Here is a 21,520-nt window from a genome sequence, read left to right as displayed (position 1 = left end):
AGACAGGAATGAAAACCATCGTTGATGCGATGCTGAAATGGTCGCTGTCACTATTCATATCAATATCAATTATTGAATCATTTTTTTTTTCGGGTGAAATGTAGCCAATTATGCTATGACTTAATTTAGAAATGTAACACTAATCTAGCTTGTTTGAGTTGTTTCCCTATAGATAGATCACTTTAATCACAAATGATCTTTATATTATCCATGACCATTAAAAGTTAGAGATTTCAGCCTTTCGTGGACAATTGTACATCTTAATTATCCTAGAAGCATTTGATGACAACCAAACTATCTTTGTAAATATAAATTTGTACTATCCTTTTGACATGTGCAATGCACTAATAATTAAATAAAAAAAACTTTTTTCTAAACGGCTTCTCCTTTAAGAAAAATGAAGAATTAGAACTAGTAAGGTGTGGAACTTATATGTGTATCAAGATTTGAATGTGCAACCAATGTAAACTCTCGAATTTACTAGATTTACACTTATTTATACTTTTAATTCAACCGTTACTCAATACGGAGTAATTTAAGACATCGGCTAAACCAATAAAATTAACGATTCACAATTGTCTCGAGTAAGAAATACTTCCAATAACTCGTAATTTCCAACTTAATTTTTACTATGAAACTACTAATTTTTCTTTTGAGAACACATGAAACAAATCTATTTATATAAATAATAGAAGAACGAGGGAAGAGTGATTTCCTTACTAAAAATCATCGGAATTTATATAATCCAAGTTTAGTGATACCAAAACAGAGCAGCAATGATGACGACAATCGGAATACCATGGCCTGAATTCAACGACGGTCTCACTTACAACGACGTCGTTTCCCCTTCTTCTTCAGGTTTTCTCTCTCTTCCACCTTCATCCCTTGATTTGTAACTACACAACTCAACAGTCAACACCCTCTTCAATTTCATACTAACACTTTCTCTCTCCTCTTTTTCTCTCTCTAGGTTTCACTCTCATCAATTTCTACTCCTCCAATTACTCTAGCTCAGCTCCATTGCAGGGGTATTTCTATATAATTTTTTTTTTTTAATTATTTTGTTGAAATTAAAGCATTTATAATTGAAGGATACGTAATGGGTTTGTTTTATTTTATTTGATAATTAAAGGATTTAATTTATTTCATTTGAATTTTCATTGTTTTGTTTGATTTCTGATTGTTTCATGTGTTTCCTGGTTTAATCAGTTGGTTACAGAGAATTCATAATGGACAGATTACGATTGATGGGGTTACTGTGACTGATCCAGACTCTGTTCTTAGGTCAGTATTATTTTGAGGCCTTTGTGTTTTTTTTTTTTTTTTCTTTTTTTTGATGTGTATAGAGAGTTACAAAGGGCGATGATGTAGACCGGACTCAACCCCGTCTTGGGTTCTACTCCAAGACTTTAACCAACTAAAATACAAGTACTAGACATCAACAATTTGATTATAGCCCTCGGTTTGGTCATAAGAATTGTAGTTTAGAATAGATGTTAATATATATATATATATATATATATATATATATATATATATATATATATATATATATATATATATATATATATATATATATATGATTATGCATTCTTAAAAATTATAAAAAAAAATTGATGCTTTAAAATTAAGCACTGATATGGATTTAACAATATCCCATTATTGTTAATGTTTTATTATACTTGCATGTAAAAAAAATTTGGTGAAAGTCTATAAACTTTGATCACACACAACGACACAAGCAAATGTAGTATTATTATGAACGGAGGGAGTATATGAATTATCCACTTAAAATCATAAAGGAAATTTGAGGCTTGGTTTGGGAAATGCCATATCAACAATTGTTAAGTTTGTCATCAAATGATGGAACTCATGGAAGTATTATTTTTTTTTCCTTTTGTATAGAGATATTTTTTAATTCAAGTATTTTAATTACCATTTAGTCATTTACTAAGTGTTAAATGTTGTAGAGTTGGTTCGAAGTTGGTTTATCATCGGCTTCCATGGAGTGAACCCAAGACACCTTTCTTGTTCGAAGTGCTCTATGAAGATGGTGACATGGTAAATCATCCTAATGCTAATTGCATTTGGTTTTTTCATGTATTTCTTGTAATTTTTGTAGCTTATTGATATTTGTGCAATAAGTATGGTTCTTTTGTGAAGAATATGCCACCTCCGTTTCAAATTATTTGCCACGATTTGACATAAGTGTGAGTGGAAAATGTTTAATCGTTGCAAATAATTCGAAATGGAGGTAGTACATTTTTTATCACTAAATGGTGCTCTTGGGAAAATGAATATGCCCTTTATTTGTAATAACTTTATCTTTGTCAATTATGGATGTATAAAGTACTCATTAGGAGTATATACATGGACAAATTTAGGTCACTCACAATTTAATTCATTTTGAAATTGAGCATATTTAATTGGAGTTCCTTAAGTCTTTCAAAAAAAAAATGAAGTGCCTTATGCATGGTGCTCTGAGGTGTACGATAAAATTTGTGAAAAATATTATTTGTTAAATTGTTTAATAGGATGATAATACTTTTGAATAGTGCTGAGGTTTTTTCTCAAGGTTAGCTGTATAAAAATCTTTGGAAGTTGGAATTGAGTGCGAATTTGGGGAAGTTAATGTCTTAATGATATGTCAATCTAAAATGGAAGGGCATGCAGAAGGGTTAAATTTACTTGATTAATTCAGATCAAACCTGGACAACCTTTTGTAATTAGATCCTTTGTCAATTGCATGAGAGTTGACGATGATAAAACCTTGGATTCATAATAGCCATTTATTCCTAAAGTTCTGCGCATCCATTGTCTGAGCTTTCCAGTCGACCTTAGTAAATATTTATGCTGGCTTATATTTGGTGCTACATGACAGATTGCTATAAATAAGCCGTCTGGATTGCAAGTTCTACCTGGAGGACTCTTCCAGCAGCGTACTGTTTTGACGCAGCTAAAGTGGCATGCAAACAAGAATGGCAATTCAACTCCAGGTCAACTTCATCCTGTTCCCGTTCACCGTCTAGGCAGGGGCACATCAGGTTAGCCTTCTTGCTGAATGGAGAACTTCAATACTAAGTCTTAGTGAACATGATTTTTAGTGGAATATTCTTTATCCATGATCTTAATGCATGAATTTGTTGAACACTTGTTCTTATCATCTTGCTAATAGGACGTGTTAGAAATATCGGGTAATGTCTTAAGATTCACAGAAAGCATTGAGTGAAGACAGATGCTGGAAGTAATTATTTTAAATTGCATTTGTGGTAAATTTATGTTAATAAAAAAAAGTGAGATAAGTTGATCCTACTTATTCTATTCGGTAAAAGTCAAGTTGCTTAAAGTGATAAATATGTTGTGATCTATATCTTTTTGTAAATAATGTATGGACAGGCTAAAAGTTCTTGAACTTTCCTTCCGGAGCGAGAACCTTTATAAACTTAAAATTTTCATCAAAGAAGAGTGCTAATAATATATTTTGACTAATAATATATTTTTACATTCCTGTACTAAACGATTTTACTGCTATGTTTATCTTATTCAGAATGATTTCTGTATATGTCTCTGCATTGTGCTTACTTTTGTACTTGGTGTACTCGGAGATTCTCTTTTTGGTGAGTTAAAATCACTGTTTGGAATTTGTTGACACTTATTTTTCATGTGGTGATTGGTTCTATGACAGGTGTATTGCTTTGTGCAAAGACGAAGAGTGCTAAGGCTCGCCTTGCTGCATATTTTGCTGACGGGACATCATTGGTGAGAGGAAAAAGGCTAGTAAAAATGACTGCTTTGATACGATTTGTCCATAATTTCTTTAAGCTTGTCAAACTAATTTGTTCCTCCATCCCGGTCAAAATGTCCACTTTGGGATTGTCTATGGCTTCAAAGCCTTCAACAACTCAGTAGTTTTGATGAAGTGACCTAGAAATGGCTATTAACTTAGATCACTCTGTAAGAGTACATGAGATCTTGATAAGGTTTAAGTTACTAAGTTTTATACATCTCTGCAGCTCTGGTTTGGTTCTGTGGACTTGTGGAGGATCAAATTTCATACTTCTGTGTGCTATTGGTAGTTGTTGAACGTACAGCTTTGTGAAAACAATTCCTAGATATGGAGCATGTTCTCATAACAGTTAATTTGTTGTTTATGCTAAATTTACTATGTTATGCCTGACATGCCAGTGCTTGAATAGCTTTCAGAGAAGGCTTATTACTTTTTCTGGCCTGATTAGAAGCTTATTGCAAAGATGTGTCTGGGATCTTCTAAAGACCTTTTTTGTCAAAAAAAAAAAAGAAAAGACCTCACTACATCAATGATCTGTTGGCTTACAGCTCTTGCTTGATTGATGATTGGGGATCAGTTGGTTACAAGAGGAGTTCTTTAGATCAGCTGGTGTATATTACTATATTCTGTAATGTTGAAGATGGATATTATGGCTCTTGTGTGATTGATGACTGAGGATCCATTGGTTTGAGATACATGAAAGCCTGACATATCTTGGGGCTTAAGCATATAGCTAGATGTTCATTTAACAATAAAAGGATATGTATGTCTGAAGTGAAATGTTTAGAGCAGTTTCTGTAGCTCGATGTATGAGCTTGAAGAGAAAGTGACTTTGGGAAGTTTTAGTAGACAAAAGCCCAGTTGCTGTCCGATTCCTTGTGGTACTTCTGGACAATATCAAGTGACTTTGGGAAGTTACTTTTGTTATACTACGTATTATTGTTAATTATAGTATTGTTATAGATTTTATTCTTTTGATAGCTGTTTTTTTAATCTTTTAAATTATGGTTTTAGATCAGAAACTACCATTATTAACTGTTCAAGATTACATTTGATACATTGCAGAGAGATAGTCTCAGAGAATGAAGTGGAACGAAGGATAACCAAAACATATCGGGCACTAGTCAAGGGGATTATAGACACGAATGAGGTATTCCAGAAAAAAAACTTTCTATTTGGATTTTTATACAACTTTTTTACCCTTGGGGTGAACCATAAGCTGGTGACCATCGACCCTTGGAATAATTGAATTGACAGATTCTGATCAACCAGCCAATTGGAATCATACGATATCCTGGGGTTGCTAAGGGTCTATATGTTGCTCTGCCCTTAGGTTATTCTCTATCTAAATTCAATTTTTTCTTTTATATCATTTTAGTACTCTTAAAGGCATTACAGCACAATGGTGTAAGGCCACCATGATAATTTTTTATTTTTGGCATGTATAGCTAATACTTTGCATCATACAATAACTAAATTTGCAACTTTAAAGCTTAACCTTGAAGCACATCTCTAATAAGTTAGAGATCTCTAAGTATGATTCACTACCTTCATATGTTACTATACTTTTTTTTTTTCATGCCAGGGCATGTTTGGAAAAATTAGTGATATCGATTAGCTTGTAGCTTTTGAGTATCTGATAGCTGTTGAAACAGACGGTGGCTATTTACTAGAACCTGTTAAATGAATATTAGCTTGGCAAAGTAGGTGTTGGAATAGAAATATACAATAAAGGTCACTACATTGTTTGACAATTAACTACAGTTTGATTTTATTTTATTTTTTAAATTTTTATTTCAAGAACAAATTAAAAAAATTAGTTTCTTGATGCAATGTAATGCATATAAAAAATATATATTTCCTCCGTTCTTTTTTGCTTGACCCGCTTTGACTTTTACACTATTCACCACCCTTCCTTTGACCGTCTTTTGTAAATAATATGTAAGGAAAAAAATATTCGTGTGGGATCTTTTTGAATTCGTCTCAATAAGTTCTAACATAATACATTAACTTTTAAAATTTTTACTTACGGAGAATTAAAGTTATTGATCGTTAAAATTTTGCATTGGCAAGCCTGAAAAAAGAAACAGGTCAAAGTAAAAAAGAATAAAAAAGAACAAAGGAAGTATATATTTAACACTTTAGAGTATGCAATTGCTAGGAATCATTTTTATAGTGTTATTAATCAAACACTTTCTTGCCTTTTTTTTTTTTATGATATTAATTCATGTCTTTTATTAATTCCTCTGCTTTTTTTAGACGCATCACTTTTAAAATCACGGACTCCTAGACAATTTTGGAGGTGAGAGAGATAGAGAGAAATAAAAAAGAGGATCCATATGATATATGATATGAGAGAGATAGAGAGAACTAAGCGCATAGAGCAATAATGGAACTATGATGATCAATCTGAACCACACAATAAAGATACTACATACACAAATATGGTGCTCATCGTGCTCTCGCTGCACACATGCTTTTCAATACTCTGACATGCTCAGTTAACTGCAAACACAAAGAACATATGCCCAATTTAAAAGAGCATGTTCTAAGTATGATACTCCCTCATTCCATTTCAAGTGATATGGGGCTTTTTATTTCTTCTTCGATTTCTCAAATTATACGAGAATATGATAAAAAGTAATAACTGAAAGTAAAGTTTCCTGTTTTGAAAAATGTGACTTTAAAATTATGGGGCATTTCTTTGAATGAAAAATGGCAATTAGGAAATTAATTCATTTTGGTCTTATAAATAACTTCTGAATAGCTAGCCAAATCGCACTAATGCAATTCATTCACCCTGTCTTTCCTCTTTCTTACTTCAGAGTTGGTTCCCGAGAAAATGCAAGAAGGCCGAATTCACTCGGGATTGTTCCGAAGCCTTTTGCCTTAAAGGTGGCCGGTCTTCCCTCCCTGATCTCGGGCTTTATGCCTTTCAAAAAGACCATCTGCAAATTAATTTTGTTACATTAAAATAGAATGGGATAGGAGTAGTAATTTTTTATTCCAACAATAAATGTTCCAGAATAATCAATCTAACGAACAGCTTTAAGACAATATTCTTATTCTGTAATTAGTACTTTGTGTGCCAGAGGAGAGGAGGTGAAACTGTGAAAGAGAATAATAGTTCCATGTAGAGTTTGCTAGAGGAAATTTATGGATGCATGATCTTGATTTTTTCCCCCTCTCTTTTTAACTAGGTAAACCAGCCCTAAGCAAAGTCAGGGTTCTTGAAAGAGATCTTGAAAAAGACCAGACACTGGTGCAGGTATTATGCTCACCACTAATTTCTACAAGCACCTGTGACTTACCTTTATATCTGAAAAATTGAATTTATCCAACGCTGTTGGTTGTCTAGACGCCTTGTTCTATGGTTCCCTAAAGCATTTCCAATGCTGGAAAATTACTTTTGTTAGAAACTCTATGTACTGTTGCTCCACTAATATAATGGAAAGTGTTTTTGTTTTGCTGGTCCACAAAGCGTGATGAGGGTGGTTGGCTAAAGATATTATGTGCAAGTATGAGGATCATGTTGCTTGTGTCTTCTCTTATAGAGCAGGGCCTTGTGGCTTTCAATATGATTATTATATATGAAGTGTCATACCAGCAACTAGAGAGAGAGAGAGAGAGTATTATTCTCTTTGCTAATAATCTTGTTGACCTCTAGGAGATGGAGACTACATGGCTAACAAGTTGGCAATAGTCAGTATTACAGTTTACATGGTTATAGCCTGTCCTTGAGAAGTAAAGATATAATGAAACTTGTGTTGATATCATTTCATTAAAGCCTTTGTGGGTAATTGTTGATGCTGCAACTATCATATATTTCTCTCTGTGTGTGGCCTCTCTTTCATGATGCTTCCAACTTCTAAGGCAGCTTTTGTTATACTCCTTCACATCCAAATTTAAAGTCATATTCCCAGAACTCCTTACTAAAAGTTGTATTAAACACCTTTTAAGTGAACATTTTTTTTCTGATCACTGCCCATTACATATATAATGTTAACGTTCAATATAAATTCATCAAAGTTGATTTAATTGATAAGATGTTTACTACAATATAAATTGCAGAAGGCCTCCCCAAATTCTATTTCTCCAAGAAAACAAATAAGATTGATGTGCAAAAATGGGAAAACAAGGGGAGTTTTGTTTAATCACCATTAGTTAACTTTGGGTAATGTTAATGGGTGATGCTGGAAAAAAATAAATAAATAAAATTCCCGTAAAGGGTGTTTTTGATTATTGATTTTTAGTTAGTAGTGTGATTAAGAAATGAAGCTTCACTTCAGGGTGTTTTCGTGCAGATTTTCCTATGTTTCACTTTATACTATCACCTTCTATTTTTACAAAAAAAAAAAGTAAAATTGTTTAAGGTGAGTGTAGGAAACCCTTACCTCAAGGAAGACTTTACATTATAGGTTATTTTGTAATTAACAATAGAAGGTGAGGCAATTTATAATACCAATATGATATTAACTAGGTTTAACTGAATTCTTGTCATGTGTGGAAATGCTAACGGCTTTATATCTTGGATTAGAAAAGTATGTTATCAGACTCACATATGCTTACTCATTCAATGTCCTAGTAGCTGTATGCAGATTACAGGCCATGGAAGGTGTTTTTAGTGTCTTTGAATTTGTCAATTTATTTATCTTGAATGAACTTTATTATATGCAGAGGGTATCAACGGCCTACAAACCCTGTACCCGGGGACTGTGGGTATCACTTGCATGCACATGAAGTGATTCTGTCCCACCCTACTACAAATGAGGTAATTATAAGATTATAGCATTTATGCATACTATTCTCATTCTCATCTAAGCTCAGTTAGTATTGTTTTATGATGATGAGTTTCATCTACATGCTCTGGTATGAAAGTGATAACAATATTTTCTTTGACCATAGACTCATTGACAACAGCATTTGTGTAATGGAAATGAGAAATGACAACTTAGAAGCGCAAATATGAGGGAACATATTTTATAAACTAAAGCAATGGATCAATAATTTTGCTTAAGAATCTCATGTTATTTATTATTTCAACAAGATATGCAAGTAAAGATGGCATTAAAGTTTGGTCTATTCAAAGAGTTTTTATAAAAAAGAAAAGGGTCATTTGGTGACTAAAGTATAATAGAGTAATCTTGCTGGTTTAAAACGTTTCCCCTAAGTTTCTGAGTTCCTGGTTGGAAACAGGAAACATAACCTTATTGAGATGATGCATGAATCAACTGGCAGATGTTGAAATCGGACTATCTGGACTAGGAATCTTAAAAGTTAGAAGTGCTATGTTCATTTATAGATAATTGGTGGCACAGAGAAACAACTTATGTAACTCTACTTGCTCAGCCTAATGACTTACAAATACTTTATTTACCTCCGAGTATCTTACTGTATGTTTAGCTTGATGACTTGTGCTAGTGAGTTGATACTTTTTACTTCCAAGTTCCAATCCCCATTGCCATGAGATCAATTGTCATGTTTTCAATTTTTGCAGGTTCTGAAAATCATTGCACCACTACCTTCTATGCTCAAATTAGAGGAAGAATAGTAGTTGAGGAAGTCGCTGACATTTTTGTTTTATCTGTGTAATGTATTGTACCCTGTTAAATTTCCTAGTAAGTGCAATATTTTGTTTAATTTATTTGTTTCTAGTCGATGTACCACTTCAATTTCTCTAATCAAAGTCGATTAAATTGATGGTTCAATTAATAGCTGAAATCCATAATATCCCTCTAAAACTGAGATCCAGAAATAAAAAAAAAAAAATAATAATAAAAAAAATCAATGCTGTCATAACAGCATCAACTTCAAAAATCAGAAACTTAAGGCCTCAGAGAAACCAAGTACAATAGAAATAATAACCAGAACTCTGATCTCTTTCATTGAATTTAGAACTACATATGAACAAAAACATTAGACTAATGATTTGTTGACAAATGGAAGGAGGCCGTAAGATTGACTATTAGATTCCTCACCTCCCAAAATTTTCCAGATTATTTTTTGTATCTTCCATCAAATACAACAAATGCAAACCCTGCAATATTACAAGCAATCTAAGGCAACCTAAATTAAATCTTTCAGTAGAACAAAGGAGATGAATTCAACAATACAAAAACCTAATGTACAACTTTGTGGCAAACAAAGATGATTTGCCACACCAGGGCCTTCCTATTAAAGACCCCTGGCATTCCTACTACCTCCCTACATCTCCTCCTTGGCTTCTCCAAGGTTCCTCCCTAACAATCCCATTTACTGAGTGACCTCCGACACCACCATACTGTTGACTGGCATAATGCAATTTCAGTGCTGCCACAGGATCTGAAATCCCACTGCATGAACCTCCAAGAATATCCCCTCCCTGTACAACATTCAATTTAACCACACCCTTTCCCTGCTGCTTTAATGATTCAAAACCATTCCTTTGCACCTCTGGGAACACAACATCCTGAGGCCTTTTCTTCATATCTAGTCTAAATGGCTGCAGACCATCTTGGTTTCTTAATATCGTATAATCTATAACATTCCCGCCGTTACTGCTGCTGAACTCCCTTGGCGAGAAAACACAAGCACCATTCATATTGCATTCATTACCATTCACAGCTGCTGGCAAGGGCTGTTGCTCTGACTTTGGCGAGGATATTGAGTAGTTAGAAAATGCACCAGGATACTTGGCTAGTAGCAAAGCTGAATCGGGCAAAGTCGGAAAACCAGTCTGTATCTTAGTTCCATCCCAAAAACCATAACTCCTAATTGGAACATTCTCCAGACCTAAAAAACTATTATGGTCGTCAGCAAAGCTTGTAGAATTCCCATTTACATCTTGATTAGAATGGTGCTTGGCCTTCTCATCATGCAAAACGACATTAGAACACGGTTTATCAACAGAAGATGTTTTGCTGAGAATCTTTCCAAATAATTTCACATTACCATTTCTACATGACTTCTCCGTTTTTGAAGAGCAGCAGGAGCCAAGTTCATCTTCACTCTGTTGAAGAAGAGGAAGCTCAGCAACTGAGTTGTGAGATACAGCACGACTACACTTTCTGAGAAAAGAACGTTGATATGATTGATCAATACTCTCATCTCCAATAGTGCGAACATCATGCAATTCTGACTTGACTGACAAGTCTAATGGGAAACCTTTTAAATCTCGACAGAGTTCACTTTGATTCATCATAGAGCTACCAGACAGGAGATGATGCACATTACCCACAGACGATGATTTGAACAACCCATCTCTAGGATTTACAAATTCGACGGGCGCGGAAGATACATGCACTTCTGATATGCTGTCAGAGATTCCAGAAGCAGCTTCCATATCCATAGCAACACTTGAATCGTGACGCGCAACATCAGTAGCACTTCTACAAATTAATGTGTTCACCTTAGTTTTATCATCCTGGATCATCAGATGAAATTCAGATCTTTTGGTATCAACAGCTGTAGCTGAGTCCTTAACCATGACATCGACCATCCCACGACAAGCAAGTGGATCTGAGACATCTGCCAGGTGACCTTGTTGAATCAAATCTTTCAGTACCAAATCAGAATCTTTATGATCCAACTGTCCTGGACCACAATTTTCTTCCAACGCATTCAATTCAACAGTAGCATCAGGTTTCGACACATCTTGATTAACCTGCAGCAGGTCTTCATCTATTCTCGAACCTGATTTGTCACTACAGACAATAGAACCAGTCTCCACAATGCCAGCATCTTCAGTGTCGCTTCCTCCCCCATTAGTATCATTGCTTGCATGATGTCCCCCACTGCCAGAGGGTAAAATGTCCAGACCAAGACACTTCCGTGCCTTACTGAAAAAAACTTTACATTGATCACTTGACTTTGTCCTCACACGTCGAGAAATCATCAAAAAATCCTTTCCATGAGACAAGAATGCCTGCACAAACAAAGTCTTTTCATCATCTGTCCAGTCAACAGGGTCCATCTCTCCACAGCTCTCATCTGAACAAGTATCATCATCATCAACGTTCTGTGTGACCTCCGGAGTCAAAGGTCGTCTAATGGAAGAACCAACCTTTTGGTGCTTTCGATCCTGGTTGCCTTCACCAGGATCAACAGAGCTAGTGATACAGGAACTCATTGCTTCTGATGATAACGAACCACAGATGCCTGCCAAAACATCAGCAGCCGCAGTCTCTCTTTCATCTTCAGCACCAAACAAACTACTAGATTCTTCAATGATTCCATCTGATCCTCTTGATCTCTTGTTGCTAGATTTTCCTAAAAGCAACTTTGAAGTTTCCAAGGCCTGGTCAGCTTGAGCAGCAATAACTGAAGCTGCACCTAAAATATCAAGAGAAGCAGCATTCATCTCCCTACTCCATTTCTTCCCAGAGGTCACCAGATATGTGTTGGCAGATATAGGCTTCCCTATCTTTTTCACCTCTAGTTTCTTGATTTTCTCAAAACATTCTGATTTATGATTTTTGTAATAGAATTCAATGCAGTCAGCTGTAGTCTTATGATCAAGAAAAGAAGAAATCTTCCGAAAATCTTTCCCATGAGTAGCTAGCTTATCCATGAAAATTTCCTTCTCTTCGAAAGTCCAGGGGTTGATCAAAGTTCTTTCCTTCTCAACTGCACAGGGATCTTCAACTAATCCATTGTTCGACAAAAACCTTGACATCTTCTCCTTTTCATCCAAGATCATAGCTGGCATCTTCAAACCACTCCTATAAACCTTGGCCTGGGAATCAGAAAGCAGCTTGCCAGTAAAATTGATGATTTCGGTTGTCGGAACCAGGCTTAAACTTCCAGCTGCAAAAGTAATAAAGTGTTCAAAATTAGGCATACAGACCGAGATAATTAAAAAATATTTAAATAATTGCCCCCAAAAAAATCAATCAATCATCTCTGTTGACAAATCAAGTAATGAAATCAACAAAGAGTCAAGAATGATATACATAAACTTCTGCCAAATAAAGCTCCCATAAAAGACAATGAAAACATTTTTACTTCATTAACAACTGTTCCATTCATAATTCAACCCCAACTTAACTTAGAAAAATTGCCAACAAAAATAATTAATTTTATGCTCTTAACCATTATATATAGGATGATCTAATTGCTACACACCACCCACAGAATTTGTTATCCATGGATAGTAGAAAAACAGCTTCAGCTAACACAAATAAGTGGGCCAAATTTAATATCTATTATCTCCAAGAATAGTCGTGCTACCAGAACATCAACTAGCAAATAAGGATATGACATGTCATCCACCATATATTTTAACAAATGCAAATATGAAACAGAGCACTAAAGAAAAATAGTTTGATCTGGCTACATATAATACACAAACCTAGAAAAAACATAAGATCCTTTATTCATACTACGTAATGCATGCAATTTCTTTTTTCTAATCCAGGATACAAGGCCATTTAATTTCCATGAGCAATCATCTTTCTGAAACCATCAAAGCTTAGGCAATTTTTCTAATCAGGAATGCTTCAAACTAATGCCGCCAACAATCAAGGTAGGAAAATCATAATTTGTAGAGAAAAATGACTACTGAAGTGCAAAAAGAAATTATCCCACAAAAACGTAAATTTAAAACTATTATCTGATATATCACCTACATATTGATCCATTCTGGAGGTAAAGCCCAAGTGGAAGAATATCCTCATAAAGTATGACAAATTAACACATTATAGCACACGGTATTTAAATTGAGCTGTTAATAAATTTAGAAAAGCAAAAAAAGAAGATCAAATCCCTCCCCTTCTCTGGCAAACCCTCAAACCCCTCCTCACTTCTGCTGCCAGCACATAGTTTCTTTTCTCCAGTGAAAATCTCCCTTTCCTCTTCTCTGCCACCACTGCTGCCTCGAGCCCACAATTACCCTTATCTTTCTCCTCTTTGACCCCACAACATTAACACTTGAAAGGTAACTGGCAGGTTGGTAGAAAATTTCCCATGTTAATATGGGTAGAGAATTGAAAAGAGAGAATAATTGGGGTTTGATGAAAAAAGGCATAGAACCAAGAAAATCCATGAGACGCTTAACCCCTTCATCCCTCCCCACCAGTCCACCACATAGCTTCTTTTCTCTAGCGAAAATAACCCATTCCTCTCCAATACCACCACCCTGCTGCCTCAAATCAATATCACAATAAAATGACTTGAAAGGTAGGTTGGTAGAACAATTACCCCTGGTGGGTAGGAGAGAATTGAGAAAACGCATAAAAACTTGAGTTTGTTGGGGCAAGAGAGAGAGAGAGAGAGAGAGAGAGAGCGCACATTATTCACAAGATACCACATGACTATATTTTTCCTTAACTATAAATCATCAAAGCTAGTTCCTTATGACAATTCATGTTAGCCGACCCCAAATTATTTAGGGAATAAGGCTTTGTTGTTGTTGTTGTATCAATTACATATATTACTAAATGCGAAACCAAAAGGACACTTGGCAGCGTTACATTAAATATTTTCCCTCCAAAAGTATTTGACAAAAAAAAAAAAAAAAAAAAAAAATCTTACTCCAGAAAAGGATTGTATCTAAATTATTACATTCGCTTTACATCAAATCTACACTAAACTTTCTAAAACATATATTATTTATTATAACTAATATTTGTGGTTATTTTTTAAAATATACTTCACACATACTCTTTAATAATTGGTGTGTCGAGTCCTTGTTTTTTTAACTATTTTTGTTATTTTGTTATCATTAAATATATTTAACAACCGTGCATCTATTGCACGGGGTTTAACCTAGTAAATCACAAAAGCTAATCAAAGTAGATCAACCGACAAAAAACCCATGAAATGCTTCAAACTCTTCATCATCCAAGGTGTTAGCAGTGACCCAACAAAAGGACAGCTTTGGTAAGTATTAAATTCCTATATGATATCGTAACGTGGTTATGTTGAAATCAGGTGTGCAGGAGGGAAGGGGACAGTTTTTTTTTTTTTTTTTGGAGTTGGGAGTCAGATTTACAAGAGAAATATGAGCCAAGGGGTTTTCAATTGATTTTCTTTTTCCACTTATAATTTCAAAATAATTATTTTTTTTCCAATAATTATATTTCAATTAAAAAGAAGTCAGCTTTTCCACAACTCACTCCGATTTTTAACAAGTACTCCACTTAGACTTTCACAAAGTTTTAGGAGAAAGAGTTAAATGCATTATATTATTTTCAAGTGGAGTATGTTGAAGAATTTAAAAAAAAAATAAAAATCAGAAGCACTAGTGGGTTATTGTGGGGAGGAGAGAGAGAGTGAAAAAATATTTTAAAATGAAATGGGAGGACCATTAGTGGGGAGGAATATATGAAAATATTGTTACAATTTTCCAATAATAGGAATGGAACACTTATTAGAAAAACGGCTGAAAATGGGAAATGAAGCACTTGTTAAAAAAAGGGGGAGTAGTTTTAGTACTTTCTCGGTCCCAATAGTGGTTCCAATTGCTTTTAGGTCAAGCTTTAAAAATTTGATCATATTTTTTACTAGAGAAAAATCAAATATGTATCAAGGAAGGGATTTTCAATTGGTGATAGTGGACATTGGAAACCGTCAAAAAGCAACCGAAACAACTATTTTGGGGGCATAGTGAGAAGGTTTTCCCATACGGGTGTTACCTCTAGAAGATGTCATTTTGTAGGAAATTATCACAAAATAGCCTAACGGGATTATATGAAATAATTTCCCAATCAAGACAACCACACCCCGTAGTGGAAGTGACTGCCGACTAATGTTTTCCAAGTTCTGGCGCTAAGTACTTACTAACAATTCTTTAAAGTCTCCAAGTACATCTTCCAGCAGGTTGATTAATGATTGATACAAACTAGAAAAAAAATAAATACCTACAGAACTTTAATTTCTGTTATACTTTCATTACTTGTATAAAATTGATGGAAGTGGCAACCTATAGTTTCAGGAAAATCGAAAATTTCTTTCCTTAAGCATAAGCATTAAAGAACCCACGATAGTATACAGAAGTACAGAGTACAAAACCAATGTTTGCTGCATCCAATTTGGCAAGACCAAAAGGGTAAGCTCAGTCAGTTAAATCATAAATCAAAATAAAGAGCACGTCTCTCAGAGTCATAAACATCCTACTTCAAGATAAAACTTGCAGCATGATTCAGCATAACATTCACCATATTTCAATCTCAGCCTACAATTTTCCCACTTATATCACAAGTTTAAATCCTATCAAAAATCTTATCCTTTACACAATATTCCAGCATCTCTCCTAAAGCAACAAAAATTGACTTGAAATTCTACACACAGGTATTTTCTTTAATGCCAAGAAGTGGTCAAACTTAACTAAATACTTCCATTAAAAAGCAAAATTTGAAGCCACATTAGATATAGTATTTTAAGTGTAAGATTCTATTTACCTGGTGAAGTAAAACGTGAACGTATGGAGGACCGATTCTTGTGACTCCCTACTTGCAGGATACGTGAACTCGGATCTGGCTTTTTCTGGGGTTTTGCACGATGACTTCTCAAAGAAAGTAAGCGCAAGTCCTCCTTCCAAAGGTGATGAAAAGCCCTGTATTTCAGTGATATCACTCTCTCTTTAAATCTAAGGGACCTTTTCTTTCTCAAAAACTTCTCCTTCATTGTGGAATCAGCAGGTGTGCAAGAAGCCCTATTCGCCACCATCGAATCACAACTAGGTAATAACTTAAGAAGCCCTTCTGCGGCTCTGTTAGCCAATTCCTTATTTGAAGCTATTACTGTATCACATATACTATCCACTTTTTTATCACACACACCAGGGTTCTCAATATCAATTGCAATTATGTTATTTACTTGGACTACACTTCTATCATGGCCTTGGCAAGATGTCCCCACATCCATTGCACTTTTGGTAGACTCAACCAACCAAGATTCCCCAGAAGAATTTTTGCACACATCATGGGAGATGGGCTTTTGAACAGGAGGTTCCACAAATTTAGATGTGGCAGTGCCAGGACTGTCAATATCCTCATCCTTGTTTTCAGCTTGAACGTCACCGGCATCATCACAAGGAAGTCTATCTTCCGAAACAATTTCCTCATTTGAGACCACTTCCAAAGGATGTGGTCTTGGGAAGACAGTTTGGCAATCATTTGGTCCATCTTTATAATCTGCAGGCCCTGAATTTGATGATGCAGGACGATGGAAGATTCTATCAGTTTCCGACTTCAATGACGTCAATTCATTTTCAAGTGAGTCGATCTCAGTTTCAGTCAACTCCAATGTCTTTGAGATATCGCCTTTCCACAGCAGAAGTTTATTGAAAGCCGAGGATCTCATGAAACCAGAATCCATAGAGCATTGATCATCTGCCTGTAGCAATTCATTGAGCAAAGAGCCCAAGTTGGCGACTGACTTCAGTTCCAATTTTTCCAACCTAAAATGTGAACCTTCAAGCTGACTCTCATGAACAGGCATCGATGAGACACTGAAGTTGCTAGCATCGCCACCAGCATCTACTGCTTTCCCATATGTTCTGTCTTCCAGCCCTGTTATAGCTTAATTTGGTGAGGTAAAAACTAAAAGAAATAAATCTAGAAGTACATAAAGAAGGTCAAAAGGCTTAACATATTCAAAACTTAGGGACATTATAAAACAAACAGACAAACACAAAAAAGAAATATTCAACTTGTACTCACTGCCGGTAAACCAAATATCAACTCAGGTGACCTATAAAAAGTAAAAGATATGGTAGTGATGGCTTAATTAGAATAGCAAATAGAGGTTTTCTCAAAAAAAAAAAAAAAAAAAAAAAAAAAAAAAAAAAAAAAAAAAAGAATAGCAAATAGAGGCACAATAATCAGATACAGACTGCCAACTCAAGTTCATAAAAGCGACTTGCAGTAGTGCAGCAATGGTCAGAGAGTCGCAAGTGCAACATCCCGCTCAATGATGAGCCAGCAGTATATAGATTTTGAGAGGCTTAACACCACTTATACAGAGTTTTAAGAGAAAGATCTTCTCAATATATACTTTGGAAATGAAAATATTCAAAAACCTATTCATTGTTATGTGACAGTAAGCTAAAAAGTGAACCTTCGCCACATATAAGGTCCTTTATTTGATACCTTGATTATGTTTTCAGTAAATAATTTAATTACAACCATCTGAAAGGAATACAATGCTAGGGATGTCATGGAAGCAACACAAGAAACAGCAGTAAATTCTAATCTCAAGTTGAAGCGTAATAAGAGAATAATCAGGGAGTCAAAAAACCAAAAAAAAAAAAAGAGAGCATCACCTTACACTAGCAATAAAAATGAACAAGAGTAATACCTGGTGAAGAGCTGCAGGCAAAAGATGATGGCGTGGCAGGCGATGAACAATCAGAGAAACCTGAAATCTTGGGACTCTTGACAACCAAATTTGAGGGGAGCGAATGTGAGGGTTCCACATTACTGGCAGAAATTGCATTACTTTTTACATTGTCTTCTGGGCCATCAACTTTCTTTTTCTCATACTTAGCCAGCCCCTCCCCCCATCCAAGCCGTGGTTTCTTCCGAGAAGATGTTTCTTCAGATGGAGTAACAGAGGGCGCACATGCAACAGCATCACCAGAAGGTGACTGAACAGGGGTAACATTTTTTGGGGGTAAATCACACTTCACATCACTAGACTCTCCTCCAATACTCTTAGAGCTACTTGAATGGCTAAAACCAGAACCCCTAGACGTCAAACTTCCTGAACGAGACCACTTAAGAGGCTTCCAATCAAGAGATCCCAGCAAATTCTCTTTATCAACTCTTTGGCCAGTATTAGACCCATTAGCATCACTCGTTTTATCAACTTGTTCCTTTGCATGAATCTGATCTCGAGGATCAGAGTGTGGATGAGAAGCACGCACAGGAGAATCATTAACTACCCTCTGATCATTAACAATGTGTGGTCTTCCTACTCCATTTGCTGGACCACCATGATGGTGATTACCTTCCCAAGATTGCCCTCTCCAATCTCTCTGGCCAAAGGAGGGGCGGTTCTCCCTGTAAAATCTACCATATCTTCCATCTCCACGCATCCCAGAAGGTCTAAACATATTATTATCATCCATAAATCTATCAGCTGAACGAGGTGTGGGATACCCGTGATCTTCAGGGTACATGTGCCATCCACCCTGCTTACCATGACCTTCAGGATATAAATTTAAGAAAGGAAAAAACAAACCATGTATCAACACAAGAAGCAATCAACCTACTCGCACACATTTAAACTACATAACACCAGTTGAATTAAAACACAACAAAAACCTTAACAACCAGCCAGATCCTCACCCCACCCGCCACGCAAGACATAGATTTAACATCAAAATCAACTTCCACAACACAACACACGCGCTTAATTAGAACAAACTCAACCTCAGGAACGATTAGGGTATCCTAAATGAACCCTAACAATTTCCGCAAACCCAAAGACGAACAAACAGTCTCAAATATTCTTCAATAACCAACAACTCCCTGGCAAACCAAACTCGAGCATCCTAATGAACCCTAATGAAAGATTAAAGTATTAAACCTCAAAAATCAAAAACTCTCACCAACCCCCCAAAAAAATACCCATTTCACCAACAAAACTAGGGAAATCAATAAAAAAAAATGTAAAAACACCCAAGCAATCGTTATATAATCAAAAGCCACCAAAAAATCAAAAGCAAACCCAGAAATAAAATAAGGGTAGGTTGACCTAGGGTTGCCGACACAAAACAATAAATTCATCCTAAACAACTTTTTCCCAACCCTAACAAAGAAAACCCTAGATTCAAAACTCCCAAATTAATCAACCACAACAAAAATTAGGGAAAAAAGAGGAGAGAGAAAAAGACTTACCAGGAGGACGGCGAAAGTCGGAGGAAGGAAAACCCCAACGAGGGGAAAAATCGCTGTTATTGTTATTGCGGGATCCGCCATAAGAGGAGGAAGAAGATGAATCCCTCCATCTCGAAGAAGAAGGTGGACCACCACCACCACCAAAGTCGTGGTTGTGCTTCCTATCCCTAAACAGCTCCTTCCGATCCCACGGCAATGGCTCCGGCGGCATCAATTATCTCTCACCACTACTTTTAATCGCATCGACTAAAAAATCACATGGAATAACAAACGATTTGGGGAAAATCGAAGAAACCCAGAAAAACCCAAGTGTAATTCTGGGGTACGAACAACAAAAGAGGTGGATCTTGTCAAGAAACGAAGGTGGGCGGCAATGGCGGAAAATTCTCTCTCCTGGTGGGGTTAGAGAGAGAAAGAAAGATTGGGGTTTTGAGGGAAAATCTTGTGTAAGTGATTGCTGAGGAAGGGTTGAGGTTGGGTTTGCTGAGGGAAGAGAGAGAAAGTTAGAGAGAGAAACGAAGAGAAGAAGAGATTGGTTTTTGAGGATAGAGAAAAGAGGGAAGAGAAGAGAAGGTGTAGCGTATCTCAAAGCTTTGTGGGTTTAACTCGTTTTAATTTTATGCTTTCACGTCCGCCTTCTTCTCTTTCTTTCTTGTTCTTCCTTTGGTTTTGTGAATTGTGCCTTTGTGTGCCCTACTCTTCTCTCCCTTTTTTTTCTCTCCAATCCATATTGCTATTGCTTTATGGGGATTATTAAGTGTGATTCGACCCGATGTAATCTTAATTGGACTTAGACTGTGATTGTAATTAGGTGTTTTCCTAATGATTTGACGCGATTATATATTTATTTTTAAAAGAGGTGGACTAATAATGAATTTGAATCATTGTTTCGATCAAGTCGTTTGGGACTTGTCCTGGCCATTCAATCAGGGTGAATTAATGAGCCCTAATGCAATTTTGGAGTGTAAGGATAACTCGATAGTGACCTTTACTTATTTGATTTGATTCGACCTACCTGAATGTCTCGTCTCTTTTATATGGACTTTCCCTCAAGTTCTCTCTAATTTAATAGAATCACTAGGCCTAAAGATTGTACATTTGATCCATTCCATGGGTGTAGCCTCCATTATGTCTTTGAGTGGCCATTTTATGCCTTCGTATCTATATATTTCTTACACGTATATTCATATGACACATTTTGACTTTAGCACTATTCGCATAATCCCTTATAACAATTTTTTTTCAGTGATACGTACATAATAATAAACATAATATAGCTAGTGTCTTATTAGATTCGTCACGATATATAATTTCGAAATATCAACTTTTTATGTATTTTGTTCATCGGTCATTAAATAAATTAATGGTGGAATGTATATGTAGTAAAACATGAATAAAGGTGTAAACTAAAAAGAGATGGATGAAACTACATATTAATAAAGTTGTTTCGGGGTATTCTGTGTCCCTTGGGAGAGTTACGTCAATAAATCTGGATTCTGGGCGCCTGTACCTGCAAAACAACGGAGAGTCCGGGTGGTAGGAGCTCCACCTCCGACGATCAAGTTAGAACCGGTCAAAGAAAGTAAAAAGGTGCGGAAAAGGTAAAGTGAGATCTTCTCGGATTCTGAGATCAGGTGTTTTCTCTTATGTGAGAAAATTCAGTGTTTGCAATAATTGAACGTGTCCCTGAAATGAGGGAAATCTCCCTATTTATAGGGTCATTAGAAAATGTGCCCTCTCTTAGGTCATCTTGACCTAAATTTGGTGGGCTACGCCATTTTACGGCTTTCTCGGGAATTGGGCCCTGAAGGCCGCCTTTTTCCTTTGCTGATTGGGGGTGCCACGTGTCAGCTGGTGAGTGGCCCTTATTGGACCTGTCTTGGGGTGACACGTGTCCTCTTTTGATTAGGCC

The 21,520-nt window shown here is 35.8% G+C and overlaps 2 protein-coding genes across 5 annotated transcripts; one reads left to right on the top strand and one right to left on the bottom strand.

The window, feature by feature from the left end:
• The first annotated feature begins 414 nt into the window (after positions 1-414).
• Positions 415-9,431, top strand: LOC110710186 (RNA pseudouridine synthase 5-like). Of its 3 annotated transcripts, XM_021888451.1 has the most exons (11): positions 419-858; positions 971-1,028; positions 1,210-1,284; positions 1,971-2,061; positions 2,882-3,044; positions 3,686-3,773; positions 4,853-4,937; positions 5,045-5,120; positions 6,988-7,055; positions 8,465-8,558; positions 9,285-9,431. In XM_021888451.1, the coding sequence occupies exons 1-10, from the start codon at positions 777-779 to the stop codon at positions 8,525-8,527; spliced, it is 849 nt and encodes a 282-aa protein (XP_021744143.1). In that variant the 5' UTR covers positions 419-776; the 3' UTR covers positions 8,528-8,558; positions 9,285-9,431. The 3 variants fall into 3 exon arrangements, 2 of the variants coding, with proteins under 2 accessions (XP_021744144.1, XP_021744143.1); XM_021888452.1 differs by lacking the exons at positions 8,465-8,558; positions 9,285-9,431 and adding an exon at positions 6,613-6,682 and having other exon boundaries at positions 415-858; positions 6,988-7,057; XR_002509137.1 differs by lacking the exons at positions 5,045-5,120; positions 9,285-9,431 and having other exon boundaries at positions 416-858; positions 8,465-8,543.
• A 214-nt stretch (positions 9,432-9,645) lies between these two features.
• LOC110710184 lies at positions 9,646-20,293 on the bottom strand. 2 transcript variants are annotated; one of them, XM_021888447.1, is made up of 4 exons: positions 19,609-20,293; positions 18,065-18,913; positions 16,165-17,277; positions 9,646-12,571 (listed from the first exon to the last, which is right to left on the bottom strand). In XM_021888447.1, exons 1-4 carry the CDS (start codon positions 19,817-19,819, stop codon positions 9,984-9,986), a joined length of 4,761 nt encoding a protein of 1,586 aa, XP_021744139.1. In that variant the 5' UTR covers positions 19,820-20,293; the 3' UTR covers positions 9,646-9,983. The 2 variants fall into 2 exon arrangements, with proteins under 2 accessions (XP_021744139.1, XP_021744141.1); XM_021888449.1 differs by having other exon boundaries at positions 18,065-18,899; positions 19,609-19,820.
• Between the last annotated feature and the right edge of the window lie 1,227 nt (positions 20,294-21,520).

Source organism: Chenopodium quinoa, unplaced genomic scaffold (genome assembly GCF_001683475.1).
Source record: "Chenopodium quinoa cultivar QQ74 unplaced genomic scaffold, ASM168347v1, whole genome shotgun sequence".
In the NCBI taxonomy this organism is placed as follows: Eukaryota; Viridiplantae; Streptophyta; class Magnoliopsida; order Caryophyllales; family Amaranthaceae; genus Chenopodium; species Chenopodium quinoa.
Note: the sequence above shows the minus strand (reverse complement) of the source record. Positions and strands in the feature narration are given on the sequence as shown.